This window comes from Anthonomus grandis, chromosome 6 (assembly GCF_022605725.1).
Source record: "Anthonomus grandis grandis chromosome 6, icAntGran1.3, whole genome shotgun sequence".
Classification (NCBI taxonomy): domain Eukaryota; kingdom Metazoa; phylum Arthropoda; class Insecta; order Coleoptera; family Curculionidae; genus Anthonomus; species Anthonomus grandis.
Window position 1 is genome coordinate 28,252,587 of NC_065551.1, and position 25,419 is coordinate 28,278,005.

General features: G+C 29.3%; 1 protein-coding gene across 1 annotated transcript in view; it reads left to right on the forward strand.

The window, feature by feature from the left end:
* The window catches only part of LOC126737615 (protein O-mannosyl-transferase TMTC2-like), a 251,233-nt gene that overhangs the window by 122,794 nt on the left and 103,020 nt on the right, over window positions 1–25,419 (forward strand). The window contains exon 7 of the mRNA XM_050442592.1: window positions 13,578–13,663. Coding sequence (XP_050298549.1) covers window positions 13,578–13,663 — 86 coding nt within the window. The remainder of the gene's footprint in view (window positions 1–13,577; window positions 13,664–25,419) is intronic.

Genomic DNA, 25,419 nt, shown 5'->3' on the forward strand with positions numbered 1-25,419 from the left:
AAAAATGCTGTCGTTCTCTTTTTAACTTGTTACTTTGACTTGCCATTACAAAATAATATATTGGTTTTCGTACTCAAGACCTTTGTTGGCTGAGCCAGTATCTACAGAGTGAGATAATAAGAAATATTTTCAAGTTTGATTGTAGGAATAAGTTATAAATGTTAAGTATGTGCATAAAAAATAATTTTAATCCTGTTTAGTTAATTGAGCTGTTCTACAAAAGAAAAATAATATCCTGCATAGTTGGTGTGACAACAGTAAACCAGAACTAAACACTTTTAAACGTATTGCCATAATGTCTACTCGAAAACGCATAATATTAAATTATAATTATTATATTAGTCTTGAATTATTGAGTCTATTATCATCAGAGAAATATTATCATCCATCATTTTATCTGCTACTAGAGATTTGGGATTTCATAATTCACAACTGCAAACTATTTGATAATGTTGCATTACTAAGGGTACTGTATTATTTTTAAATTTGGTAAAATCTTTTTTTGTATCTTAAAGAGTGAGGTTTAAACAGAGAGGTTTAAAAATGGTGTTTTGCTATCACAATTTAGTGTTTTGAATGCACCGTAATAATTCACGATCATAAAATTTTTTTTGTTAGACAATCCTAACTAATATTGTTAATAAATTTCTTACTTATTTGATGACTATGAACCTTAACTATTTTTTATAATAAATGGCTCTAATTTCTAAAAACTTCTATTCTTAATTGATACAATTGAAGTTTGTAATATAAGTTAATCATAATAAATTCGCAATATGTATATTTTAGTTAGTAAGAATTTTGGGGTTTTGATTGTATTGAATTATTATTAAAAATAGACATGGTATTTTACCTTAAAACGAAAACAAACATACTTCTAAATTAATGAAAAACACTTAATCAATACCTTTTTTATCACAAGTTGAAAACGTTATATATTTTAGTTTTAGGCGGTAAATACTTTAGGATATTTTTATTATTAATTCTTATTATTTTTTGGTTATGGTGTACTTACCTAGTCACCATATTGCCCTTATCTTAAACTTAGTTTGTCCCTAAATTTTTTTTCCACCTTCAAAAAAAAACGGTAAAAAATGGTAAAAAATATACCTATAAAAGAAATTCCTAAACATCAGGATACCAAGAAAGTCTACATATAAACTGCAAGGACTTATGGCTATAACCTTATATTTTTACATATACCTTATATTTTTAAAAAATGATTTTTAAAAAATGAAAGATTTTTTTAAAGATTTTAATATTATATATTTTTTTTAATACAGCTCAGTTGTGCTGCAGTAGCGCTAAATAATTTTCATAAAAATTATAAAATTATAAAAATCTTTTTTTTTTAATTTATGCGGCATATTTGTTTTTTAATATAAGTCCTAAAGATTATTTTATTATTAACAAATGCTTATAATTATTTCTTATGAGGAAAATAGGCATACACAAAAAAAAATAATTGTTATGTAAAAGGTTTATACTCTGAACGTACTGACTTATAAATCAGATACTCAGTAATAAGAAGTTACGATTTTCAATGAACTCGAAAAAAACGAATTTTAATACAGATGATTTTTATTTAGCTGACTTGGTACATAACAAAGAAAGCCTTGGACCAGGGCTTATATGAATCCTAAACTATACTATCCACGAGTGTAAAAATTGTTTCAACAATATTGATTTAAAATTTGCTTCGTCGATATCAGCAATTACAATTTTTATGAAGCAAGTTGAACATCGGAAAAATGTAGCGCCAGGAAACTTGGTTATTTTTTGGAGAAGCGTCTTTAAGTACCTTAGTACTGTATTACATCAAAAACATGAAAAGTCTTTATGTCTTAAGAATCTATTCTATATGGGTCAATAATGAAGACAAGACTTTTAAAAGTAGGTCGTCTGCAACATATTACCATAATTCTTAATAATTATAGTAGTATGTTACTCAGGTTGCCTTTTGAGGCATTGAGAAATATAACCGAACACTTTTAACAGAAACTGGAGAACAACCCTTGTACCTAAAAAGACTCTATTTAACGGAAAAATTTATTTTAAAAAGTAGTTATACAATTAACGATTTTTAAATGAATAATGTTTATACTTTATCATTCGAATACTTTAACAAATAAATGAAGAGTGACTATGGAAATATTCTTTTGAAAATAAAAATCTTAATACCTACCTATTCAGAAAGTCAAGTCCAGTATTTACAGTAATGCATCCAAAATAAGTTACAAACTTAACCATAAGTACAAGTCAAAAGATCCTTAGGAATAAATTAGCGCAGCTCTAATTTTACTGCCGAAGCTTTTATTTATGCCCTAGACTATGTAACCCATCATTTAGTATCCAAACCGTATTTATTATCTACAGACTCGATATACTGTTCAAAAGTCTTAAACAACAGAATCAAATATATATATAAACATATTATTTTTAATCATCTAAAATTCTAGGACATATATAGTGTGTCCAAGATAAGGATGTTTATTATGGGGATCTCGGCAGCTATAGGAGGTTGATTAAATTAGAGAAAAGTTGCGCATTTTAGAGCCTAACAATACGCCGGCGCCGTTTAGAAAGTCTTAAAATTGTGAGTAGTTCAGGAGATATTCGAGAAAAACCGAAATTTGCCGATTTCGTTTTTATTTTTTTCTGGCGTTATTTAAAGAGATATGAAAAAACAAAAGACACTTTCTTGTGGCTACTTTTTAAGCTCTAAAAAATAACATTGCGAGATTTTTCGTACGACGTTTCGTTTGGAAGAAACCATCATCAACTTAATTTTTTTGTAATTGTATGTTTACACTAATGTTAAAAATTGGATTTTTATTAAATTCCGATGGTTTTGATGTAATATAAATATAAACATATTATTAAATTAAAAGACTACCTACTAGAAACCTAAAAATACTAATTTAAATCATAGTGATAAATGTTCAAACAAATTAGCATTATTCTCCAAACACAGATAACATCTTTTAACAGTCGAGTTTAAAACACTTCCTAACATATCAGGTGTAATGCTCTTAAATGCTTCAAGAACTATTCTCCTCAGCTGATCCTCAGATTGAAAAACACGACTGTAAACATAATTTTTGCAATAGCCCTAGAGAAAAAAGTCGAGCGGAGTTATGTCTGGGGAACGAGGAGGTCACGGAGCTGTTGAATGTGTTCCTATCCATTTTTCCGGAAATCTGTTCGATAGATACTCTCGCACGATTAAGGCATTGTGTGCGGGCGCACGGTCCTGCTGAAACCAACAGTTTCTAACCTTGTCAAGCGGTAAGTTGTCCAAGGATTCTTCCAAATTGCGTTCCAATAAGTTGGGATACCGCTCCGAGGTAAGGGAATTGTTGTAAAAATAGGGGCCTACTAAATCTGTTCCAGAAATGCCAACCCACATATTAAAACCCAAACGGTGCTAATGTCTAGCCATTCAGTGTACTTGGGGATTGTCTCTTGACCAATAATGGGTGTTTTTCCGGTTAAAAATTCCATTATTTTTAACCATGCTATCGTCAGAAATACTATGGGAAAATGTTTTATCCTCCTGACACTTTCAGGTGTACCATTCACAAAATGTTCTGCGCCTTTCTACGTCACCAGGTCTGAGGCCTTGACAGATTCTGAATTTAAAAGGATGGAATTTATGTTTTTTCAAAATGAAATGGGCAGTTGATTTTGGTTTTCCAGTAGTATTTTCAATTTTTCTATCATATATTTCCGGATTTTCAGTTACAACTTATACCACATTATTTTCTTTTTCTTCATTGCAGGGCTTATTTCTTGACAATACTGGCTTCTTAAACGCACCATACTGCTTAAGATTGAAGCATAGCGTTGCTGTAGCATAGGATATAACATTTCAACATATCAAACTTTTTCTAAGGTAAAAAAGCGTCTTCCATTTTGTAACAAAAAAAACTAGCAACAAGACGCAAAAACAGAGTTCAAAAACACAATGTCAACTAAATTTATCAAATAATTAAAACTATTTACTTCACTTAAGATAAAAAGAATAAAAAATAATGGTTATTATTAAAACTCCTTTGACATTTAATTTTTATTTAATTTTGAGATTTTCTCAACCTCATTATTTCACAGTCTGCTACATCAAAGCTATCGGAATTTAATAAAAAATATTTTTTTACGATTTAGATATTGTAGAAACATATTGTGTCATACATCGCTGTAATTTGTACTTTTTTTACACGCCATATAAAAAAATTAATTTGATGATGGTTTCTTCGAAACGAAACGTCGTCCGAATTATCTCGCAATATTATTTTTTAGAGCTTAAAAAGTAGCCATAAGAAAGTGTCTTTTGTTTTTCCATATCTCTTTAAATAACGCCAGAAAAAAATAAAAACGAAATCGACAAATTTCGGTTTTTCTCGAATGTCTCCGAAACTCCTCAAAAATTTAAAACTTTCTAAACGGCGTATTGTTAGGCTCTAAAATGCGCACGTTTTCTCTAATTTAATCAATCTCGTATCTCCTATAGCTGCCGAGATCCCCATGATAGACATCCTTATCTTGGACACACTGTATATTTGGCCTAAGAACACCAATACACAAAAATTAAAACCAACCAAACCTCAAAGCCATCAATCAAAAATACCAACTTAAGTATAAGCAATTGAATTATATTAGCAATGGAAGATACCACTTACACGAGATGAAGGTAGTTGAAAGTTCGTATTATATAATATGCAATAATACAACAACTGTTAATGATCAAAACTTCTAAATCATTGGTTCTTTAGATACCAGTCAAATTAACTGGCAAAATTGAATTTGTTACCAATGAATCTATATAATTTAGCTAGTATATAGAAGGAAGACAGTAGAATTGATTATTTGTAAGTTTATTACGTCAAAATAAAGGCATTGACTGAGTTCTCCTATATATTTTATTCTATGTTACAATCCTTGCCTTGCCCATTAGTCCAGTATTGTGTAGATTAACTACAATTCAAATTAAAATTATAAAAATTAAAGAAAAATTATAAGAATTTTAGGAGATTTTAACAAAAATCTAATCAATTTTTTTTTGTAAAATCTAAATAAAAATTTTGCTGCTTATTGAGAAAATTTGACGACTATGTAGTCAGTTTAATTATTATTGTATAATATTTAATATATCTGTATGTGTTAGTTTAAAGAAGATTTAAAGTTAAGTGTAAATGTTAGTCAAAGTCTTGATAAAAAGTTTACTAAAGTGTGTGTGCATTATGTGTTTAAATATAGCTTAAAACCTAGCTTATTAAGTTTATTTGTTTTCTATTTTTTTTATTTTTAAATATTTTAATTTTTTTTTAATTTAATTTTGACAAATAATTAAATATCTTAATAAAATAAAATAAGACAGTTACTCAAAAACCGTCATTTTAAATAACGACTAGACCTCTAAGTTCCATTCTCACTGTCCAGATTTATTCTAAAGCGCTTTAATTTAAATAAGCCGTTCATTTATTTTATGCGAGAAGATATTACGTGCAGACCGCGGCCCTTAAAAAAATAAGGCTTAATTTTAATGGAAACGTACTTCGGTTAATGACGAAATTTCCATTCTTAAGTGGCAGCTATTAGATCCATTGGGCGAAAAGAAAAAGACTTCTGATTAAATTTATGTTGATTCAAAACGTAAAAACAGCCCTCCAAAGTAATTAGTTATTCTTTGCATTAACTGAATTTTATGGACAATTTTAAACAATTAAAAACTTTTTGTCAGCATAAAAAAATAATTGTTAAAAAGGTTGCAGTATATAAATGTACGCAAGAAATGGGTGGTCAAAGCTCTGGTCCTTGCCCTTCTTTTTTTCTTTAATTAAAATCCTCTGCTTAAATTCGTAGGCTCATAATTTGTCCCCCTGAAGAAGAAGTCGTTAACTCTTTAACGCGTCGTTTAATTACAACTAAGGCAGTGCCATTATCAGCCCTTTTATAAGACCTTTTAGGGCGCGTTTTCCAGAATACACAACTCCACGAAGAATTTTCCAAGCGAAAAAGAAAATAGGGGCGGAAAATTTGTTGAAGAAGAGAACAAGGGGGAGAGAATGACTCGAGATGGTAATAATTGCTATTGCTGTAATGCGGTATTGTACTTTATGTCGCTTACTTTTTGTGCTATTGCAATGATAACTTTAATGTTACAGTAAATATAAATATAAATATTTGGAGACTAAGTAAGATGTTTTATATAAAAAATATGAAAAGATTAATATATACTTAATCCAAAAACTCCCCGTAGAAAATTTAGAAAACTTGACATTAATTAATTAATTTAAACTTCAGGTTAAGGCGTTATTAATCATGCTTAAAATATAAAACGACTGCCATTCAAAAATCCATTAACGATCGGCAACAGAATTAATTTCAGACCGTTCAAATAAATTTTCCTTTGTAAAGTTTTTCAAAGCAAAACGTCTTTTCTTCCCGTTTTTATTTGCGGCTAACAATAGCGGGTTGTTAGGCAAAAAGGAAATTTAAATTACATGTTTTGGGGTATAATAGTGTCGGATGGCGAGCAATATGCATTATTCAGTAGATTCCTGTTAAACTTTTCCTCTAGAAGTTTTTAGCTATTAAATGAAACCAATTTTTTGCTATATGGATACGGGCTAACTTTGTTTAATTATAAAACTGAAAAAACTTAACACGTTTTATAATAATGAAGCATATTTAATAAGCTATCGTTTTTATAACTTTGTTTACATATTTTTTTAACTTTTTGAGTTCAACTTAGCTATAATATATATCTCATAATTAATGTAATACCAGAGCTTTAAATTTTCATAATTTAACAAGCCCTACTATCTTTTCTGCTTGAATTATGCATTCTTTGTCCTAGATTTTGTTATTCGTTGAAAAGTTGGATGCTCTTTAAACAGAAAGTTGTTCACTTACTTTACATGGTAACCTGAATTTAATCTTTTTCAATCTCGTTAGTAAGAAGAGTCATCACTTACTGTAATAAAGCATTGCAGTTAATTATGGTTTTTATTTTTACATATTTTATTATTTAAGTTTAATTAAAAAATACTGCGTATGAGAAGTTTTTCTTTACTATATTAATTTAAGTATGGCAGTAATAAAATATATATATATAAATTTCTATATCTTTGTTTTTGCCAATTATTTGATATTTACAAGAAGAAAACTGAAAATATTAAGGGGTTTAATATTAGCTTTCTGGGGTCCGAAACCTTTAGAAAAGCTTTAGCTATTATTTATTTTCCGGGATAAACCTTTAAACAAAGGACAACTAAAAAATTTTTTCAGCGACTTTTTTTTATATTTTTACGGTGTAATACATATATTAATAAAAGTGTGAGAACCACAGATTTTTGGTACGTAGTTGGACACTAAGATGAGATTCAGAAACCACGTTACCAAAATTACTCAAAAAGCGTATCTTTTCTTATATCGTAGTAAAGATATCTATTGTAACAACTTTTAAAAGGTTTGTGTGATTCTTTAGTTTTCTGTACAAGACCTCTATTTTTGGCTTAAGAAAATATGACCGTGTTAGTGATAAAATCGGGAGTTTTTCATAAGCACAATTTGCTTCTCAAATTACTGACATGCAACAATGTTTTTCATGGTCAGAGTACGACGATACATATATGCCCGATTCGTAATTTTTATTATACCACGCCGTCGAACAGCTTTGTCTATAATGACTTTAAATTACGCAATACAATTCCTAATAAGTTAAAAGTTTTAAATATTAAGTAATTTAAGAATAGGCTTATGTTATTAATATTAAGTCAAGGAATAAAAATCATAATTTTTTCGTAATGTAATATGTTAAGTCTATATTTTTAATTCATTCGGTTACCTTTTCTTGTTTTAAAGTTTACTGTTTTTTTTTTGATATTCAATAAACGACTAATCAACATTGCTAAAGGAAAAGCCCAAAAACTGGAGCATTGTGTCAAACCTAAAGTTAATGAAAAACAATTTAATATGTTCAATAATCTCCTAAAAATATTTCTTATGAATAAAGTAAGAGAAAAGAATCAAGATTACACGTCCAGATGCATCTCGTTCACAAACTGCTTGTTCTCTAACTGGATTATCTAAAGGAACGGGCATTCGCCGATGAAGTACCATTTCTATAGCCTGACGAGTAAAATGATTACCGACAACTTTTGGAATTTGGGATCTTATTTGGACACTTGACAAACACAGCTCATTACCAAGATCTTTTAAAAATCGCCGACGTTGATCAGTAGCTTTGAAAGAAGGATTAGGTTCCTTGTACAATAAGAAGCTAAACTAGCAACGTCAATTATGTTGAAAAAAAATGCTAATGGCCAGCGATTTGTTCTACCTTTGACAGTATATTTACATAGCATTTGCAACAGAAGTATTATCTACTTCGCCTGTTGTGTGCATAGTTGATAAAAAAATCACTGCCTTGTTTTTTTTTGGAACATAAGAGCACAATGTAGCATCTTTGTTGAATGCAAAAATGGTTGAATTTATGGCTCTATCTTTTTGTGCTTGCATATTGGAAGGTAAAAACGTTTTATTTTTTCTAACTGTACCTACTAAAGTCATGTTCCATGAATTTAAAGTACGAGCAAGTTGCAAACTTGTAAAAAAATTGCCTGTTGTGATATTTCTTCCTGATCCCTTATATTGTGCAACTACTCGTAAGTCCAATACTGTTCTCTCACCAATATTTTCCAGACGTTCACCACCTGGTGGTTTTCCGGTATATAGCTGACCCTTTAGAGGAAAGGAATTTATCGCATCACAAGCCCAAAAAACCTTTATTCCATATTTCGCTGGTTTCGAGGGAATGTACTGGGTAAACTTAGTGTGTCCTCTATATGGAAATAATTGTTCATCTACTGTAATACACTCTGTTGGCCGATAATTTTTTACCAAATTTAAATTCAGCATAATCCAGATATCTCGAATTGGAGCTGCTTTATCTGTCTTTGCACATTCTATACGCGTATTCTGGTCATCAAACCGAATAAATCTTAGAAACATTTTGAAGCGATCACGAGGCATAGCTGCGCGAAACAAAGGGAGCGGATCCATCTTCCATATTTCAGAAATATGTTCTTTATTGAACCTATGTAAACCAACAGTAATTAGAATTCCGAAAAATGCATCTAGTTCTACATCAGTAAATGAAATAAATACTTTTGGAAATGTTTTCGGCGGCTTAGTTATTGCCAATAACCTTTGGTTATATTCCTCCGTAACTCTATTCCCTTTTTTATTGCTATATTTTAGAATCAGGGTACACATTTCTGGGGATATAATAGTTTTGAAAATGTCTTTGGGCGTATATAAATGACTTAAGGCTGGTGCACCACTTTTTTCACGCAAAATATTTCGACCTACCGTTTGTCGTTGTGGTGTAGGTGAGTCATTTCACTGAGTGCCATCTTTACTAGTCCAATGGAATTGTGAAGCTAAATCTGGATGAAAGTCATCATCATCATCAGACTCCGAATCTTCTAGCTCTACAACAGGATCGTTTTCAACATCAGAATCCTCGCCCTCTCCATCTGACAGTTGTGGAATATACTCCTCTTCATCAGAAGCAATAAATGGCTCTTCTTCTTCATCACTTAGGTGTTTTAAGGCTTCTTCTAATTCCAAATAGGTCAACCTATTATAATATTCCTATTATTATTTAATTTACCTCCTTTTGTACTCTGTATTAACTTTGACATTTTACCTATTATGTAAAAATAATAAATATATTTGTTTTACCTTGTCTTCCGCCATCTTCCATTTGCACTATCGCTTCGATTAGGACCGGCCTCACTATCCGACATTTTAACGTATAAAAAATACTTTAGATTTAACGTAATTCAAACTCTACTCAAGTAGGTACAACGCGTTACTGACGATTATGAACTGATCTTGTGCAAATACATAAACAGTCCAAGGCGCCAGAGATAGGGAAAAACACACACAGATGTGCATGTTTATAATTAAGGGTAGAAATTCACAGAAAAAGCCACGGCTCTATATAAAATACATAGTAGGTACCCGGGTACCCACGCCGTCCTTAGAAGGTGTTTTTTTTTCTCTTAGAAGGGTTAACCCTTATGTGACTGGAAAGGTACCCGGGTACCTTTTCAGTTTTCAGATATGAATATCTTTTTAACTCACCTTCGATGAAGCTTGTACTTTTATGACATTTCTTAATTTGGTTTTTTTAAGTTATTGTTAAAATTTGAAATTATTTTTTTTTAATTTGCAAAGTAAATAAGGTGTAAAAAATGTTCACCGATAGTTGACTGGATGGTTATCCGGGTACCTATACTATGTTTATAATACTAATAAAATTTTTAAGAGTTAAATTCATATGTTTTATTATATATACAGTAATAAGAGGTCATAGAAAATTACAATGAGGTACAAATTAACGCAACATAGCAAACAAACACTTAAGTATATAGTATACCAATCTAGTGAAAGATTTTATCTATGTACATGGCATCTAGTTACCCCCAATTATTAGGGGGTAAAAATTAGCAATATGTGATGTTCATAAAAAGAATTCTGCTGATCAACAGATAAGTGTAAGTAAAAGATAATATATAAAACCAATAGCTCCAAAAAACTTGACCACCGTCTAAAGATTACAACATTATATGTAATCTATAGACGGTACTTAACCAATTAAATAATTTGACCAAGAATTCTGTACATAGCAACCTTCCACTTCCACACGCTAAGTGTTTTTATCGCTGATATAAAATTTATTTTATTATTTTTTCTTTATCCCTTGCTTTATCCATTTCAGATTTTGATTTTCTTAAATAGTTCGGTCTATGTTAGTCCGATCTATTGTTATAAGTTATACATCCATGAATATCGTCTTCTTCCCAGTCCCCTCTTTACGTCGATTGGTTCTTGCAATAATAACTGTACCTTACTCATATGGTACTTAGTATGCCTCATGATATCCGATAGTATATCATCAATATATATCCGAAGTATTTAAGCTTCTGTATCTATACGATGCAGATCATTTCTATGGTTTTGCCTACTCTCTGAATCACTTCTATCTGGGTGTTGTGGTAAAAAAAAGCATTTGATTTTCTTCAAGGTGGCTTTTATTGTGGTCTATGCCTCTGCTCCAGTTTTTCTAATTGTTGACTTATAGCAAGTCTTTGCGAGTCTCTGACAGGCATTGCAGTTATTTGAAATAATACGACATAATCAAATCAAATTTAGTCGGAGGAAAGTATTCATTTATTTATGTCGTAGCAGAGAGCTTCCGGCATATGCGCCATCATCTAACTGAATGTGTCTTTTTATATAGTAGAAATGAAGTTAAAATTAAAAATGTACTCCCTTATCAGTTAGGAGCACAGAAGTTTTACATTGTGGAAAAAACATTGTCACAAATTAAAACAACGTTTTAGATTGCAAATAACACGCCACTAAATGTAGGACGTACAATATTTAATAAAGGGGAGACATTTAGTACCCTTCCATATTTACATTTGAATTGTGGTAAAACGGGGGAAACACAAGGGTAAAATAGGTTAGAATTAAACTTCAAAATCAGCATCAAACCTGTCGAAAATTCAGTGGCGACAAATCAGTCCAGAAATATTGACTAAAATAAAATCGTGGAATAAACTAGATTTCGACACTGAATTCGGGTATGGGTAAAAAGCCTGAAAACAGAATGTAATTTACTTAAAGGTTTAAGGGCAAATTTAAAATAGCGTCAATCAAAAAAAAATGTTAATTATAAAGTTGTTACTTGTGCAGCCTCCTATCAAATGGAACACAAGGTCAATTAAGGTTTATTGGTATATCTAAACATAGTTGTTGAGCTCCTGAACTATTTTATATAATAATTGTATTATAGACATATCTAATATTATTGGTTATCCCTTTGTTCAACTTAACACTATTTGAAACTTCTCCCAATGTTTTTCTGAAGATTTGTTTAGAGCTAATATTGAACAAAAGCGGTGAGACGATATCGTGCACTTATTTTAATATTTATCTTCCCATTGTGTAAGATGCCCATCTTTATCTCAGTTTGTTTTGTTAGTTTTCTGCTCCATATATTTTAATTTGGTTACTTACCTAGGTACCTATCACTGGTCTCTGATTTCATTGAGAGTCGGCTTAGGGATAGGTTTCCTCTGATGTAATTAAGCTTCTGAATCTTTTTGTTATGTTAATGAAATGATGTATGATCTGATTTCTTATACGTGTCTTTCTGTCTATCTTTGTCGGCTGTTTTTACATATATTTGTATGATATGATCAAGTGGATCAAAGGAGTAACATTCTGTCTAAGAAGGGAGTGTCTGCTTATACTACACTTCTTAAAAATGGGTAAACGAATACGCCCAATTAATTTCGTTGTGTCTTTCATACATATATTTCACATTCCATACAGGAGTATTTATCTTCTCGGGGACTCTGCACACTCTATGTTGAGATATCTTATAAATCTTTAATGCCGTAGTTTCCCTGTTCTTTCTGTGATTTTCCATAAGATTGATCAATCTTCAAAAATGTAGTCGATTTTTCTCAAAGAGACCTCTTAAAAATAAAAATTCGGAAATTTGACACCGGATTTAATGTGAACGTCAGCATTATTTCTTATTATGTATTTATTATTTTATTTTTTATATGTATTTATTTTTGTTTTAACTTAAATGTTTGTGGTGTAAATCCAATAGCTATACCAATTCGACGATACCTTAAGGCGAAACACGGGTAATCGTTTTTTAAAAAATAAACATAATTTAAGACCATTGACTTTGTGTCCCTCCAATCTCTGAATTTTTTATCAATCTTGATTCCTCTTATTTTGGATGTAATTTTACTCCTCTAGGATACGCGATGTCCCCACTACTTGAGAATTCGTTTATACGAAGTTATTTGGTGAAATTTTTAAAATATTCGTTTATCCACACTTAGTTTAACTTATAGATAATGAAGTGGCCTTGGAGTCATAAGTCCTAGTTAGAAATTTTATGAAGGCCAGTTATCAAGAACCATATTCCGTCTATGACGCTCGATGTAAAAGTGCTACCTCTATAACGTAACCCTACATCCCATATTCAGTTTGCATTAAACAAATTATTTCCCCTGAAAACAGTAATTTTACCATAAATAATTTGCGTACTATCCGTTAAAATTAATTTGAGTGCTAAAATATTTATAATTAATCCATGCAACTTCATATATTAATAAATTTAAAGTTTTATGAAATTCCACAGGCATTTTAAAAATAAAATTTTATGGAATTATCATGTAAACTTATACGTCAGTAGATTAGGCAAAATTATGCCTATAAAATAGTTAATCATGAATTTTAGTCAAAATATAATTACTGCCTTAATAATCACAAAATTTGATGAGCTATTAACTCGAGTTAATAAAGCCTTACTTACATTAATGTAAATACAATAACTGTCAATACAACATGATCTAATCCAGACAAGCTAATAATATTCTATTGTTCATCCCGTCCCTTTCGTCCCACATTCACGCCATTGACCGAGATGGTGACACACAAAACAATCGAACTTAATATCCATTCTATTGTTCCAGGGCCGTGCTGCTACAAAGCGAACAAAAGCTCGACGAAGCTATCCAGAGCTACCAGAAAGCAATACATTTCCGCCCGTCACTGGCACGTAAGTATATAAACACGTTTGTTTGCTAGGCGTGTAAGATTTCATTAAGATTATGTTGTTCGTTGAATTGTTTTAGTTGATGATTTTGTGCGCCGCTGATGGTTTCTGAAATTATAATTCTGTATAAAGTTTATGAAATGGTGCTTAAATTATTACGACGATTTGGTAATGAGGGCTTTGTCAAGAAGTCTGGCTCAATTTGATGTAAAATTTGAGTTTCGCTTTGGTCGCACTTTAATAGAAAATTAATTAAATATTAAAGGATTTTTATGTTGATTATGATTAATAATTAAAAATCTTTAATTGCGACTGAATGTATCTAGAATACTTTAGCAATAATACTTATACATTTGGTATTTTTTCCTACAAAGGCTAAATGGTGAGGTCTACTTAAACTTTTTAGGAAATGAGTTGCCCAATCTACTAGATGATGTTCTTTTTCAAATAAGGCGTGAAATATGGCTGCTATAAAACGGCGCTCCACCCCATTTTAGCGGAGCAGTGAGAAAACATTTAAATCAAAATTTCCGTGAAAGATGGATTGGACGCGGTGGGTTTGTGCAATGGTCTCCCAGATTGTCAGATCTAAACGCTATGGAATTTTCTCTTGAAGTTACCTGAAAACTGGCGTTTACTAGGTTCCTGTAAATAACCGTGAGGATTTTTTTGAACAGGCATATTCTCTAGGATTCATTGGAACTTTCAAAGAAGAATTAATTTATGTATTGAAATGGAAGGGCAATATTTCTATTTTTTTTATGAAAGTATTAGTTTAAAATTAAATTAGGTGTGTTATTGTAAATAGTTATTTTAGTTAACAAATTACCCTTTAGCAATGTATGTTTTCAAGGTTTACTGTGTTAATTTTGAAAATACGAATTTTTAATTATTAAGGGTACGGTTAATCTTTAAAGTTGTTTTCCTCAAAAACCGTTAATTCTACTCTTTTCTAAATTTATAAAAAGATTAAAGAAAATCAGTCATTTAGTCATTTTTCTAAGGTAAAGGACAGCTTAAGCCTTTTGTCATTGATGACTAGCATCAAATGAATAGGGTCCATATAAAGAAACACTAGTAACATGCATGCAAAATTTGGCAAAAATCAGAATACTAGAAAAAGTATTGTAAAAAATAATAAGAAAAAAAATATTTTTTTAACACCCTGTATAGTCCTTCATTTTGAGTTTTAAAAAAAATTGTATAAAAGTTTGTGGCATTAATTTTTCATGTAGAATCGCCCATCGAAATCCTGACGCGTAATTTTTGAACACCCTGTATCTTTCAAATAGACTTCAATAAGTCAGACAAAGTAGAAAATACTTTGGCCCAATGAAATCTGGTTAATCGGAATAAATAAAGAAATTTTGTCTAGTAAAATAGTAAACTTTTTAAGTAACAGCTTTATCAGTAATTGAGCAAATTTCATGTTCCATTCGGTCAATCCATTTAATGAAATAGAGGCAACTTTATCAGAAATTGCATTCAATTTGTTCAAATGCTTTGCTGAAAACGGTTTATACTGCGTCTATATGACCTTTATTATTAAGAACTATATAGAGGCGTCGAGAATAGAAGAGAACCTAACACAGGAATAATTATCAAGTCGAGTTTAAATTTTGAAAAAAGTATTTTAAATAATTTAGATATACTAAAGGAGGTTTGATAATTTCATGAGTGCTCTTGAAAGGTTCAGGTATTAGTATATGTTCTGATATTAGAGATAATCCGTTGTAATCAAAATATGTATTATACAAGAATGCTTGGTCTGTTCATTATTAGCATGGTCTTCAAGCTGATTTATAGGAACTAATTTTAAGGATTTATATTTATACAGGTGGGTAATCGATCATTACGCATAGAGTTGCTTAAAGGTGAAATATGGCAACGCACACGTATTTATTTCGTTATGTTTTTATATATTGTATATATCATACTAATGTTTTTTATCAAATACTGGTAACAGTTTTATATTCTATACCCAGTTTCTCTCCAATACTGTTAGTTTTTTCCAGTTCTAGGGCACTACGAAGTTTTTTCCAGCCTTTTTTGCTCCTGGATCCTTTTGGCAAAGAGTTTTTGCACTTTATTGTATTACTTGTGAAAATTTGAAAAACAAAAGGATGTCTCGAAGTTCGAAACCATATTCAGAATTGTTTTTTTTCCGCACTAAATCGGTCTATTTTCATATTATATAATGGAAAAGAAATACCTATATTTTACTGCCGAATTACCTGGATAAAATTATTTATTAATTTAAACTCTCTTGAAAGGAGTATAAACAGCTATAATAAGTGAAAAAAAAAGAAAAGGGCATTAAAATGTAAATTTCAGACTTCAAAATCGCCGAGAGGAATTTGTGTTGCTGTGATTTTGGATATTATCTTTATCTCCCCAACTTGCATATTAGGAAACCATGTTTAAGGCTAATGCAAAAATATGGTAGAAATGTTCTACAAATATATAATTAGAATATTCAGAATATATAATTTAAAGAATTTTAGGGTTCTTTTAAATCTTGATACTCCATATTAATGAATAAATAAACTTAGACATATTTTTTTGGGAAATAAAAATTATAATTTACTTTAATTTCTTAACAGCCAATTATAATTTAAAATTTAATTTCTATTAGTAATTTTATAATAAATAATTTGTAACTACATTTCTCGTAATAATTTTTCACTAATTTCAACTAAGTTTTTGCTTTTAAATTCACCCATCGGCCATAATATTAAAATTAAATATTTATGTTAAGAATGTCTTCAAGAGTACACATTTTGACTTTACTCCTTCCAAATTCAAATATTCTAATATGGAAATATTATAAATTTTAAATATTAATAGCAGAAATGAAAACATTATGTCTAGAGTCAGTTAGTATTACTTTCATTTGTAGTAACTATAAATGCAGTTCTTTTTGTTTTAAATCATATTCAGTGCTATTCTAATTTTAAATTAACCGTTGAGCGTACGGATTTCCTATATGAAATTTAAGTCTACGATATAAGTGATGTCTATGTTTAGAAACCACCACAAACCAATGTAACCAATTCTACAAACCACCAATGATTGCTATCCCATTATCTATGGTCTATTGAGTTAAGCCAATCAGTTTTAGAGCTTTTCCAGCTAATTTGCGGTTCAGTGATGATAATTTAGATTTTAAGTTAGAACTAAGACTCAAGTTCTAAAATGTTAATGTAAGAAAAGTAAATGTTAGAAATTTGCACATTACGTGGATGTTGATTCCTTTTACTATTCTTATCATAATTAAATATTTACAAAATAAATGAATTAGCATGCTGCATTAATAAAGATTTATATATCTACATATAAATAACATACCAGGCAAATATATTATGGAGATACTAAAGAAATATTTGGTAAATAGTGTTGTTTTCTATACCATTCTATTAATAGTTTAATAAATCCTAATTTATTTAACGAAATAAAAATATCAAATACTAACATTTATTACTGGATTATTTCATATAAAAATACCTACTTACTACTATAAAAATACTACTACTACCATAGGCTTAAGTGGCTCTTTATAGTACAATTCTAGATTTGAGTAAGATCTGTACAAACGTCACTTATTTTTTAAATTATTTTTTTTAAATCATGTAGCTAGTCAAAGTTTTTATATCATCTATCAAATTTTAGTTTCTAAGTACTAGTACCTTCCGTTTAATTAAATAATTGTAATTTTAACTATTGATTTGAATTCATAATTTTATTGACCCAGTTAAAAGCCATTATAAGTCATGTAGGTTAACATCTAGTTTTTGGGATGCGGCAATGAAACATCATTATTTCTTTTTTACCTCTTTTGTATCTCTGTAATATTATAATAATACATACATATAATTTCTATAATCTCTATATCTAGTAAAGTTTGGATAGGTAATTCATAAATGTTTATATTTGTCATAACTTTAATGGATATGATTAGGATTTCTTTATTTCTTTAATTCACTTTTTAAAAAACGTTGATTTTGCTATTTTTTTTATAATATTATTTTATTTTATTTGCATGGTGTCAATCTAGAACGCAACATTTTTTTCTTTTAAAACTTTTTAGCTGATAGCTCAAGCCAGTTAACTTTTCTAGTGTTCTTTAATTTCAGGTTATATAAAATAGTGTACTTTTTAGCCAGGAAAAATTGATGATTCAACCCCTTAGTTATAAACCTGGAAATCTCGGGAACTATGCTTGGGGGTAGACGGGTGAATCCCCACGGAGCGCGGTGACAGAGCGTGCCGTGGCTGCGGTTATTCATTCGAGAGTGCGGCAAATTAGCGGTTCGAATTTCGTAGCATGGTTTATATACGGACTACGCGGGTCCCTGATTAATGTTCTGGAAATTTCAAAAGGTAGATTTCCCCTGATGACGAGCACGTAATGACTTTTCGCAGTCTTAACATTATTTATCGTAGGAGCAACGAGCTCGTTATACAGTCATACTTTGAGTGCAACGGGGACACTTTATTACTTAAATTTGTACTAATGTTTATAGAAGTTTCTGACTGCTTTTATGTGCCCATAAACAATATTTAGTACATATACGTGATTTTAAATAACTCCTTCTTTTTTCCTTATAATATTCGGTATCCAGATTTTCTGTTATATTTCTTTGCGACCTAGTTTAGCTAACGGTAGCAGTCGATATCTGCACTTCTTTTGTGGTTGAGATGCTTGACTGTATTCTTACTACTGTTTTAGGTATTAAGTTGCTTTATCACCTGAATTATATTATTGTTGGTTTTCCGTTCTTGCAGAATTTTTAGCCGACCTTTAGTTGCACTCTATCAAATGCTTGAATTAGGTCAATAAAGCAGAGGAATGCAGGTTTGTAGAATTCTATGGAATTTTATGGACTCGATGATTTCTCGCGGTATGAATATAGCCTGCTTAAAGCCTTGTTGATGGTGACCCTACTTGATAAATGTTGGGTTATTATTTTGTTGAGTAGGTTTATGCCTTGGATCTTTCCTTTTTTTGAATATCAAAAAGAAATAAATTATTTTAGAGCACCAGTGATCAATTATTTCTTTATATAGGATTAAATTTACATTTTGAGTCTTTTAAAATTTGTATTTTAATCGCGTATTTATATTTTAATACAATAAATCAACTCAGAGAATATACATTTACAGAAGTTTTTAACATTTTAATAATGAGCCTTTTTTTAAGGATGTATTCAGAATTAACTAGGATAGTATTTTTTATATGTCTTGCACAGCTGACAAAATAAAGTTTTCAAATTCTAACTTAATAATTATGCTCCTGTCAAAACAGTTGGCTTATTCTAAAGCAAATTTTTCAAATACAAGATAAGGCATTAAAAAAATATAAAATAAACAAATTTCTTAATAATTGGAATTCATACAAAGAACTCTACAGAAACGTAAGACAACAAAAAGCTACATATCTTCGATTTGTGAATTCGCAGAATATTTGGACTATTTGGAAAAGGCTAGGAGCAACTTATGACCTATCTAGAGGACAGATTCAAGGTGCAGCAAGTTTTGCAGGACCCTGTATATTATAAATAATTATTTTCTGACGAGTTTCTTTGGTACTCAAACCAATAATAGTAATTTTCAAGCATACAGTTGCATACGCATCACGTTATAACTTTACACGTTATACCAACCTTAGCTGAGATAAGTAAAATTATTTCTGCTATGGGATTAAATGCTGCTAGCATAGAGAACGTCTCTTTAACTATGATTAAACTAAGTCTTTTAGTTATTTTAAATCATATAAGTCATATAATTAATATATGCTTGGAAGTTGGCGTCTTCATTTTTCCATTTCAAAATCCTGGAGAGGGTTACTCATCAGCAACTATTTTTGTATGTAACCTAATGTAACCTTTTACCTGTCACTAAATTTGGGTTTCGACATGATTCCGGTGCGGGTCTCTCATACATACATGATTTCATTATTAGGGGTATGAAACTGAATTAGCTATTTCAATACTGCTATATTTTTCTCGTACATTTTAGTGTATTGACCATGAATTGCTGTGTGTAAAGTTAATTTTTTTTTGTATGAATGGAACTGCTATATCATTTTTTCAAAGTTATTTAAAAAAATGGTAATAAGTAAAATGATTAAAGGGGGACAACCGTCAAGTTGTCAAGAACCTGCTTTGGAAAGTTTGCTGTGGGTCTTATGTTTTTAGGAGTACCCCAGGGCTTCATCTTGGGATCGTTGTTATTTTTGTTATGTACAATTGACCCTAGCTTAGTTATTTTATTTTTATAAGCACACTGCTATACTTTCTATAATGAATAATAAGATTAATAATACCAAAACCCAAGTGATTAAGTTTGATCTAAAAGTTGTCTAGAGTTTTTTAAAGGAATGACTTGCATTTAATATCAATGGTCAACCTCTAGACTATACGGAATCTGCCAAAAGCCTGGAAGTGATATTTGAGAGTAACCTTATGTTTATTGGTCATTTGTCTAATCTATAGAAAAAGACATATCTAACATTTGAAATTTTGTATGAAAATAAGCATATCTTAAACTATAACGTAAGAAAAAAGTTATGTGAAGCATATGTTATCTCTCCTGCTTGATCATATTGTCTGGTTTTATACTATTTTGAGAAAAATTTCGCATGCAAGTCATCCAGAATAATTGTGTTAGACTTATAAACAGCTTAAAAAAACATGATCAGGTATTCTCCAGTATAAGAAAAATATCCTTCAGTATAAAAAAAATAATTTCATATTTAATGTCAGGGTTCATTCCCAAAATATTAAAAACATCTCTCTCAGACTATTTAAGTTCAAAATTAGTTTTTAGAGCTGATATACGGTTGCTTCCTGTAAGAAATAACTTTTTAAAAATGCCTCGACATCTTACCTCGATCTTTATAAGAAATTTTACTTATAACGCTCTAAAATTTTATAGTAAGTTTCAGAATTTTTTTTATACTGAGATAAACCTAGAAAACTTTAGTTATGTTAAATAGCTATACATTTTATTGTAATTTTTTAATAAGGACATTCCTTATTTATTTATTATTTTTTTAATAAAACCCAAAAAGCTAAATTTGTATGTATAATGCAAAAAGGTTCTGATAATGCAATTATAGTTTAACTTTCGCATAATTTTAGTGGACATGATTAACATTTTATTATTTTATTGAGTTTAAGATCATTGTGCTACCAAAATTATGAATTTCCTTATTAACAGGCCAAGCCCAATACAAAATTATGTGAGTTTCTAAATATAAGCTCAAGTGATAAAAATTAATATTAAGCAACAACAACTTAAATAATCAACTTAGTTTATAAATAAAGGCCTGATAAGGGCTTTAAAGGTTAAAAAAATTAAGGCTATGTAGGTCAATGCTTAGTTTTAACGTTCAGGAATTAAATGGTTTTTTTAGCGTAGTTTGTCCTATTAAAAGGTACAGAGAAAGTTTGGATAGAAGAGAACGTGCATTTTGAGATGGTACAGTAAGTCTATCTGCTTTCTTTTACCTTGTCTTTTAATGAAATTCTCGATTATTGTAGACTCTTTTTAAATTTACGTGCAAATTTTTAACTGCACTCTTTTCAGTCTGTGAATATGTATTTTAGAGTTTGGATTTCAGACAAAGGAGACCTACTTTAAGCGGCTTCTGACAAAGGCAAAGCCCAATATTTTAATATAGTTACTGTGACTTAAATTTTTAATACTACGTTTAATAGACTCTAGCAGCTTTAGAGATTTATTTATAATGTAATATGTGCACTAATATGCAGTGAGGTCTAGATTGGAGTTAAGTAGCAATTTGCACATACTCTAAAGAAAAATTGCTTATAATGTTATATAAAGTGACATAATTGTTTTGCCTTAGAAAACTGTTTTGTTTTAAAAAACACAGTAATGTTTGACATATAAACTTAAACAAACGCTACTTATAGAAATAAATAAGGAGCAAGTAATATGATGTGAACAGAGGATATAAATCTAATAAACAATTTAAAAAATCAAAAATTAATATTCTAAATATTTTTATTGGTTTATTCATAAGATTTTTTAATTCTGTTATTTTGTCATATGTCACGCTGCAAAATGTACTTAGCTTACAAAATTGTTTTTAAAAAATTTAATTTAAAATTTTGCGTTTGTATTACATAAAATTTAAACCGATCTGGGGTCTATCTTTGTTAAAAAAAACTCTGCGTAATGACATATAAGCTGGAAATAATTTTTTTTATATTTAATGTCTATGGCTTCAAAAATCTTAAAAAATCTTTAATTTAGATATTTGTTTTTCATATACGACAATTTTAGAAGAAAATTCTTATCATTGTTACATTTTTTAACATTAATTATTTAAAGAATATATAAACTTATATAAATATACTAATTAATAAAATTTCCTTTTTTCTATATTAAATATAGTCATAACCATTTAGAAATTTACATATATTCTGTTTAATTATTTAGCAAAAAATATTTACCCAAACAGCTGTAATTTTTTTACACTGCTAGGCCCTTACCCTAGTTTTTACCAATAATTTATGTTAATGTGTAATGCAATAATTGTAGTAAGATTTTTTGTTTCTACAAAAGATATGTAAATTTTATAATAAAAACCTTATTTTGGACAAATTATATGTAAAAAATGATAAAGTGTAGAATGCAGTGCGTCTAGAAAACATGGATAATGTAGATTCTTTAATGAATAAAGTGTGTGAGAGATTTCTAAAATCGCATAAAAAATAGTAAAAAACCGAAGTTACAATTTTCGTTTTTGGCCATATCTTAAAAAATCCTAAAATCGACTTCTTGTTCCATGTTTTATAAAAAACATTTTTTTATGTTTAAAGAGTCGGTTTGTTCTCAAAAAAAAATTTTTTTAATAAGTATTATTAAGTACCAAATGCATCATATAAGAGATTTATGGAATTATGAAAGCTCAACCATGTAATTTAAGCTAACTCCCGCATATTAAACAATAATTATATAATTTCTACATTTAAATAATAACCCGAAACAATAACCACTAATTGCCAAATATTAGTTTGCTCAATTAGATATAGAGTTCGCTACTAGTAAACTAATATTTGTCAGTCAATCCCAAAATATCCACAGTTACTATAACTCTATAGCGGTATCCTAATTGGCGTTTTCCTGGTGTTCACGGTCGCCATTTTCAAATTAAAAGCAAATCTACGCTGCAGGCTTATACATATTTAATTGAGCTAACTAACGTATTAGGGAGCTGCTTTATGGCCGGCCCTCTTCGCGGTTTCGCTTAATTTATAAAGTCCTTTAATTTAAATAATAGTTTGTGTCAACATGACACTTCGGTTTTTTCTTTTAAATTCAGCTCTTCAACATCTAACAGAAGTGCTTTAACAGCATTTAAAATAAAAAAAAATCAGAACGTTTTCTGGTATTTAAATCTGTAAAGATTTTATTTTTTTAAAATAACTTACAAAGCAATCTTTTCCCAATATGGCTTCTTACAATCAGCGGCTCCTATTCATTCGACCTACATACATTCATATATATCAAGCTGAATAATATTGATGATGCTTTCAAACACATCAAATTATGCCGCAATCAAAATCCCTTTTGAAATATTTTCGTTTCCATGAAAGGAACAAGACTAGACCGTTATATAAAAAGACTTCTTTATATTTTCTTTTTATATATGCTTGCATTTAGGCCAATATGACCATTTATTATCGAATAAAATATTTTTCTACCTTTTTAACATGATTTTATTCAGATAATTCGTTTTATTTTTTTAATGGTATTTATTTAGGAAAAATTGAGGTTTCCAATAAATTTAGGTGCAAGTTTTAATAAGAGATTACTAGTTTATAATAAAATTGTATATTAGGTATTAGGAATATAATAGAAAGCCAATTTGTTGCATTGAATAATTTGACTAAATATCATCCATTTATATCATAAGTACTTTGTATAAAAATATTTATTTATTTAATTATTATAGGGCATCAATTCCATTTATAAAAAATTATATAACAAAAATAAATAATTGAACATTCTACACATAAATTAAATACCCATCCTGATTAAAAAAATTAATTTATTTTTATTTATATTTAAATTTATAAATAAATTTATAATTATATTACAATAGTATAATTACAAACAGTGGTTCTAACGAAGAGCATATATTCATATTTAAGACTTACAAACAATTTTTGTATGCATTTGTATGATTTTTTTAACTTTAAACTCAAAAACTGGCATCGTAAGATGCTTTTGACGTTATTGATCATAAGATACTGGAGGCAAAATTAAAATATTACGATCTTAATGACATTGTTATTTTTTTTTAAATATATATATCTTTATAACCACACTCAAACGGTATGCATTAAAAATAGCTATTTCGATGTACAAATAATTATATCTGAGGTTCCTCAGGGCTAAAATTTAGATACATCTTTATTTGTTTAGTACAACTGTGATAGTTAGGTAATTTACTATTTTAAATCAAACAATATAACTAGCAGTCTGAATCAAAAGGATGTTTTTAGACCCTAGTTTTTCTGATTTTACATCCGAATTATAATAAATGATGCCGATGTACTAGCCCACATATCTTATAACAATCTTTGCATGAAAGGCGTTAAAAATATTGCAAATTTCGAAGAAATTGAGATCAAAAATGCCATTGAAAAGTTGGAAGGAAATCCATCTGTGATATATTGTTAAGGGTTGCAAACATTTCTGGTAAAGCACATTTTTAACCTTATTTTATCCTAGACTTGGTCTTAAAGTAATATCATTCCAATATTAAGGAAAGGATACAAAAATAAACTGATAAACTATCAACCTGTTACTATTTTAAACTCTATGTCTAAAGTTTTTGAAAATATCTTAGTTGATCGATTTTATGATGCAGTAGAGTTTACCCGAATATGGTTTTTTTATCTAAAAAATCAGCATTAGCTAACTTAATATAATTTTGCCAATATGTATCCAATTACTTAATTAAAAGAAAACAGATTGATGTAGTTTAAACTGAATAAAAGACCATTTTTTTCTACTGATGACATTAAAATCTATATAGAAATCAGTATAGGTTGTCATAGTTTACAAACAAATTTAGGAATAGTGCTATGACGTGCTTTCAATAAATTTTAATTTTCGAGGTTGGTGCATATTAAATAAATAAATAAATATTTAAGAATGTTCTGTGAGTATAAATACTGATCAACTACGAATACATCTAATCATAAAGTTCTCAATAAAGCATAACCTTATTACTAACTCTATCAAAATAAAGATGGCACTGTTCAGTTCTAAAAAACACATATATTAAAAATAATATCCATGTTATCCATATTATAGAGTCTAATTATTTCTTAGGATTCTTGTTTAAATGTGTTTGTTATCTTTAATTTAAAGCCTTTTAACGAATAAAGCATCAAAGTATTTATTAAAAACAACAATACTTAGAAATGAGGCTCCTAACAGAATTATAAGGCATACTATGACTCTACTACATCAAGCTACCGCTCTATTTTCAAGTAGTTATTATATAAATTGTTGTGGCTTTATACAACCGGTTTAGACCCGATTTTCATGGTTCGTTACGCCATTTTCATAGAACTGTTAAGCTTCAATTACGGGAAGAGCAATTTTAAATGCATTAAATATCTGGTGCGTTATTATTATACGAGTAATCGTATTATCGAATCATTAATTTTTTATGATTTTTGTAGCTATGAGTATTATTTGTATCTTGTTTTCCT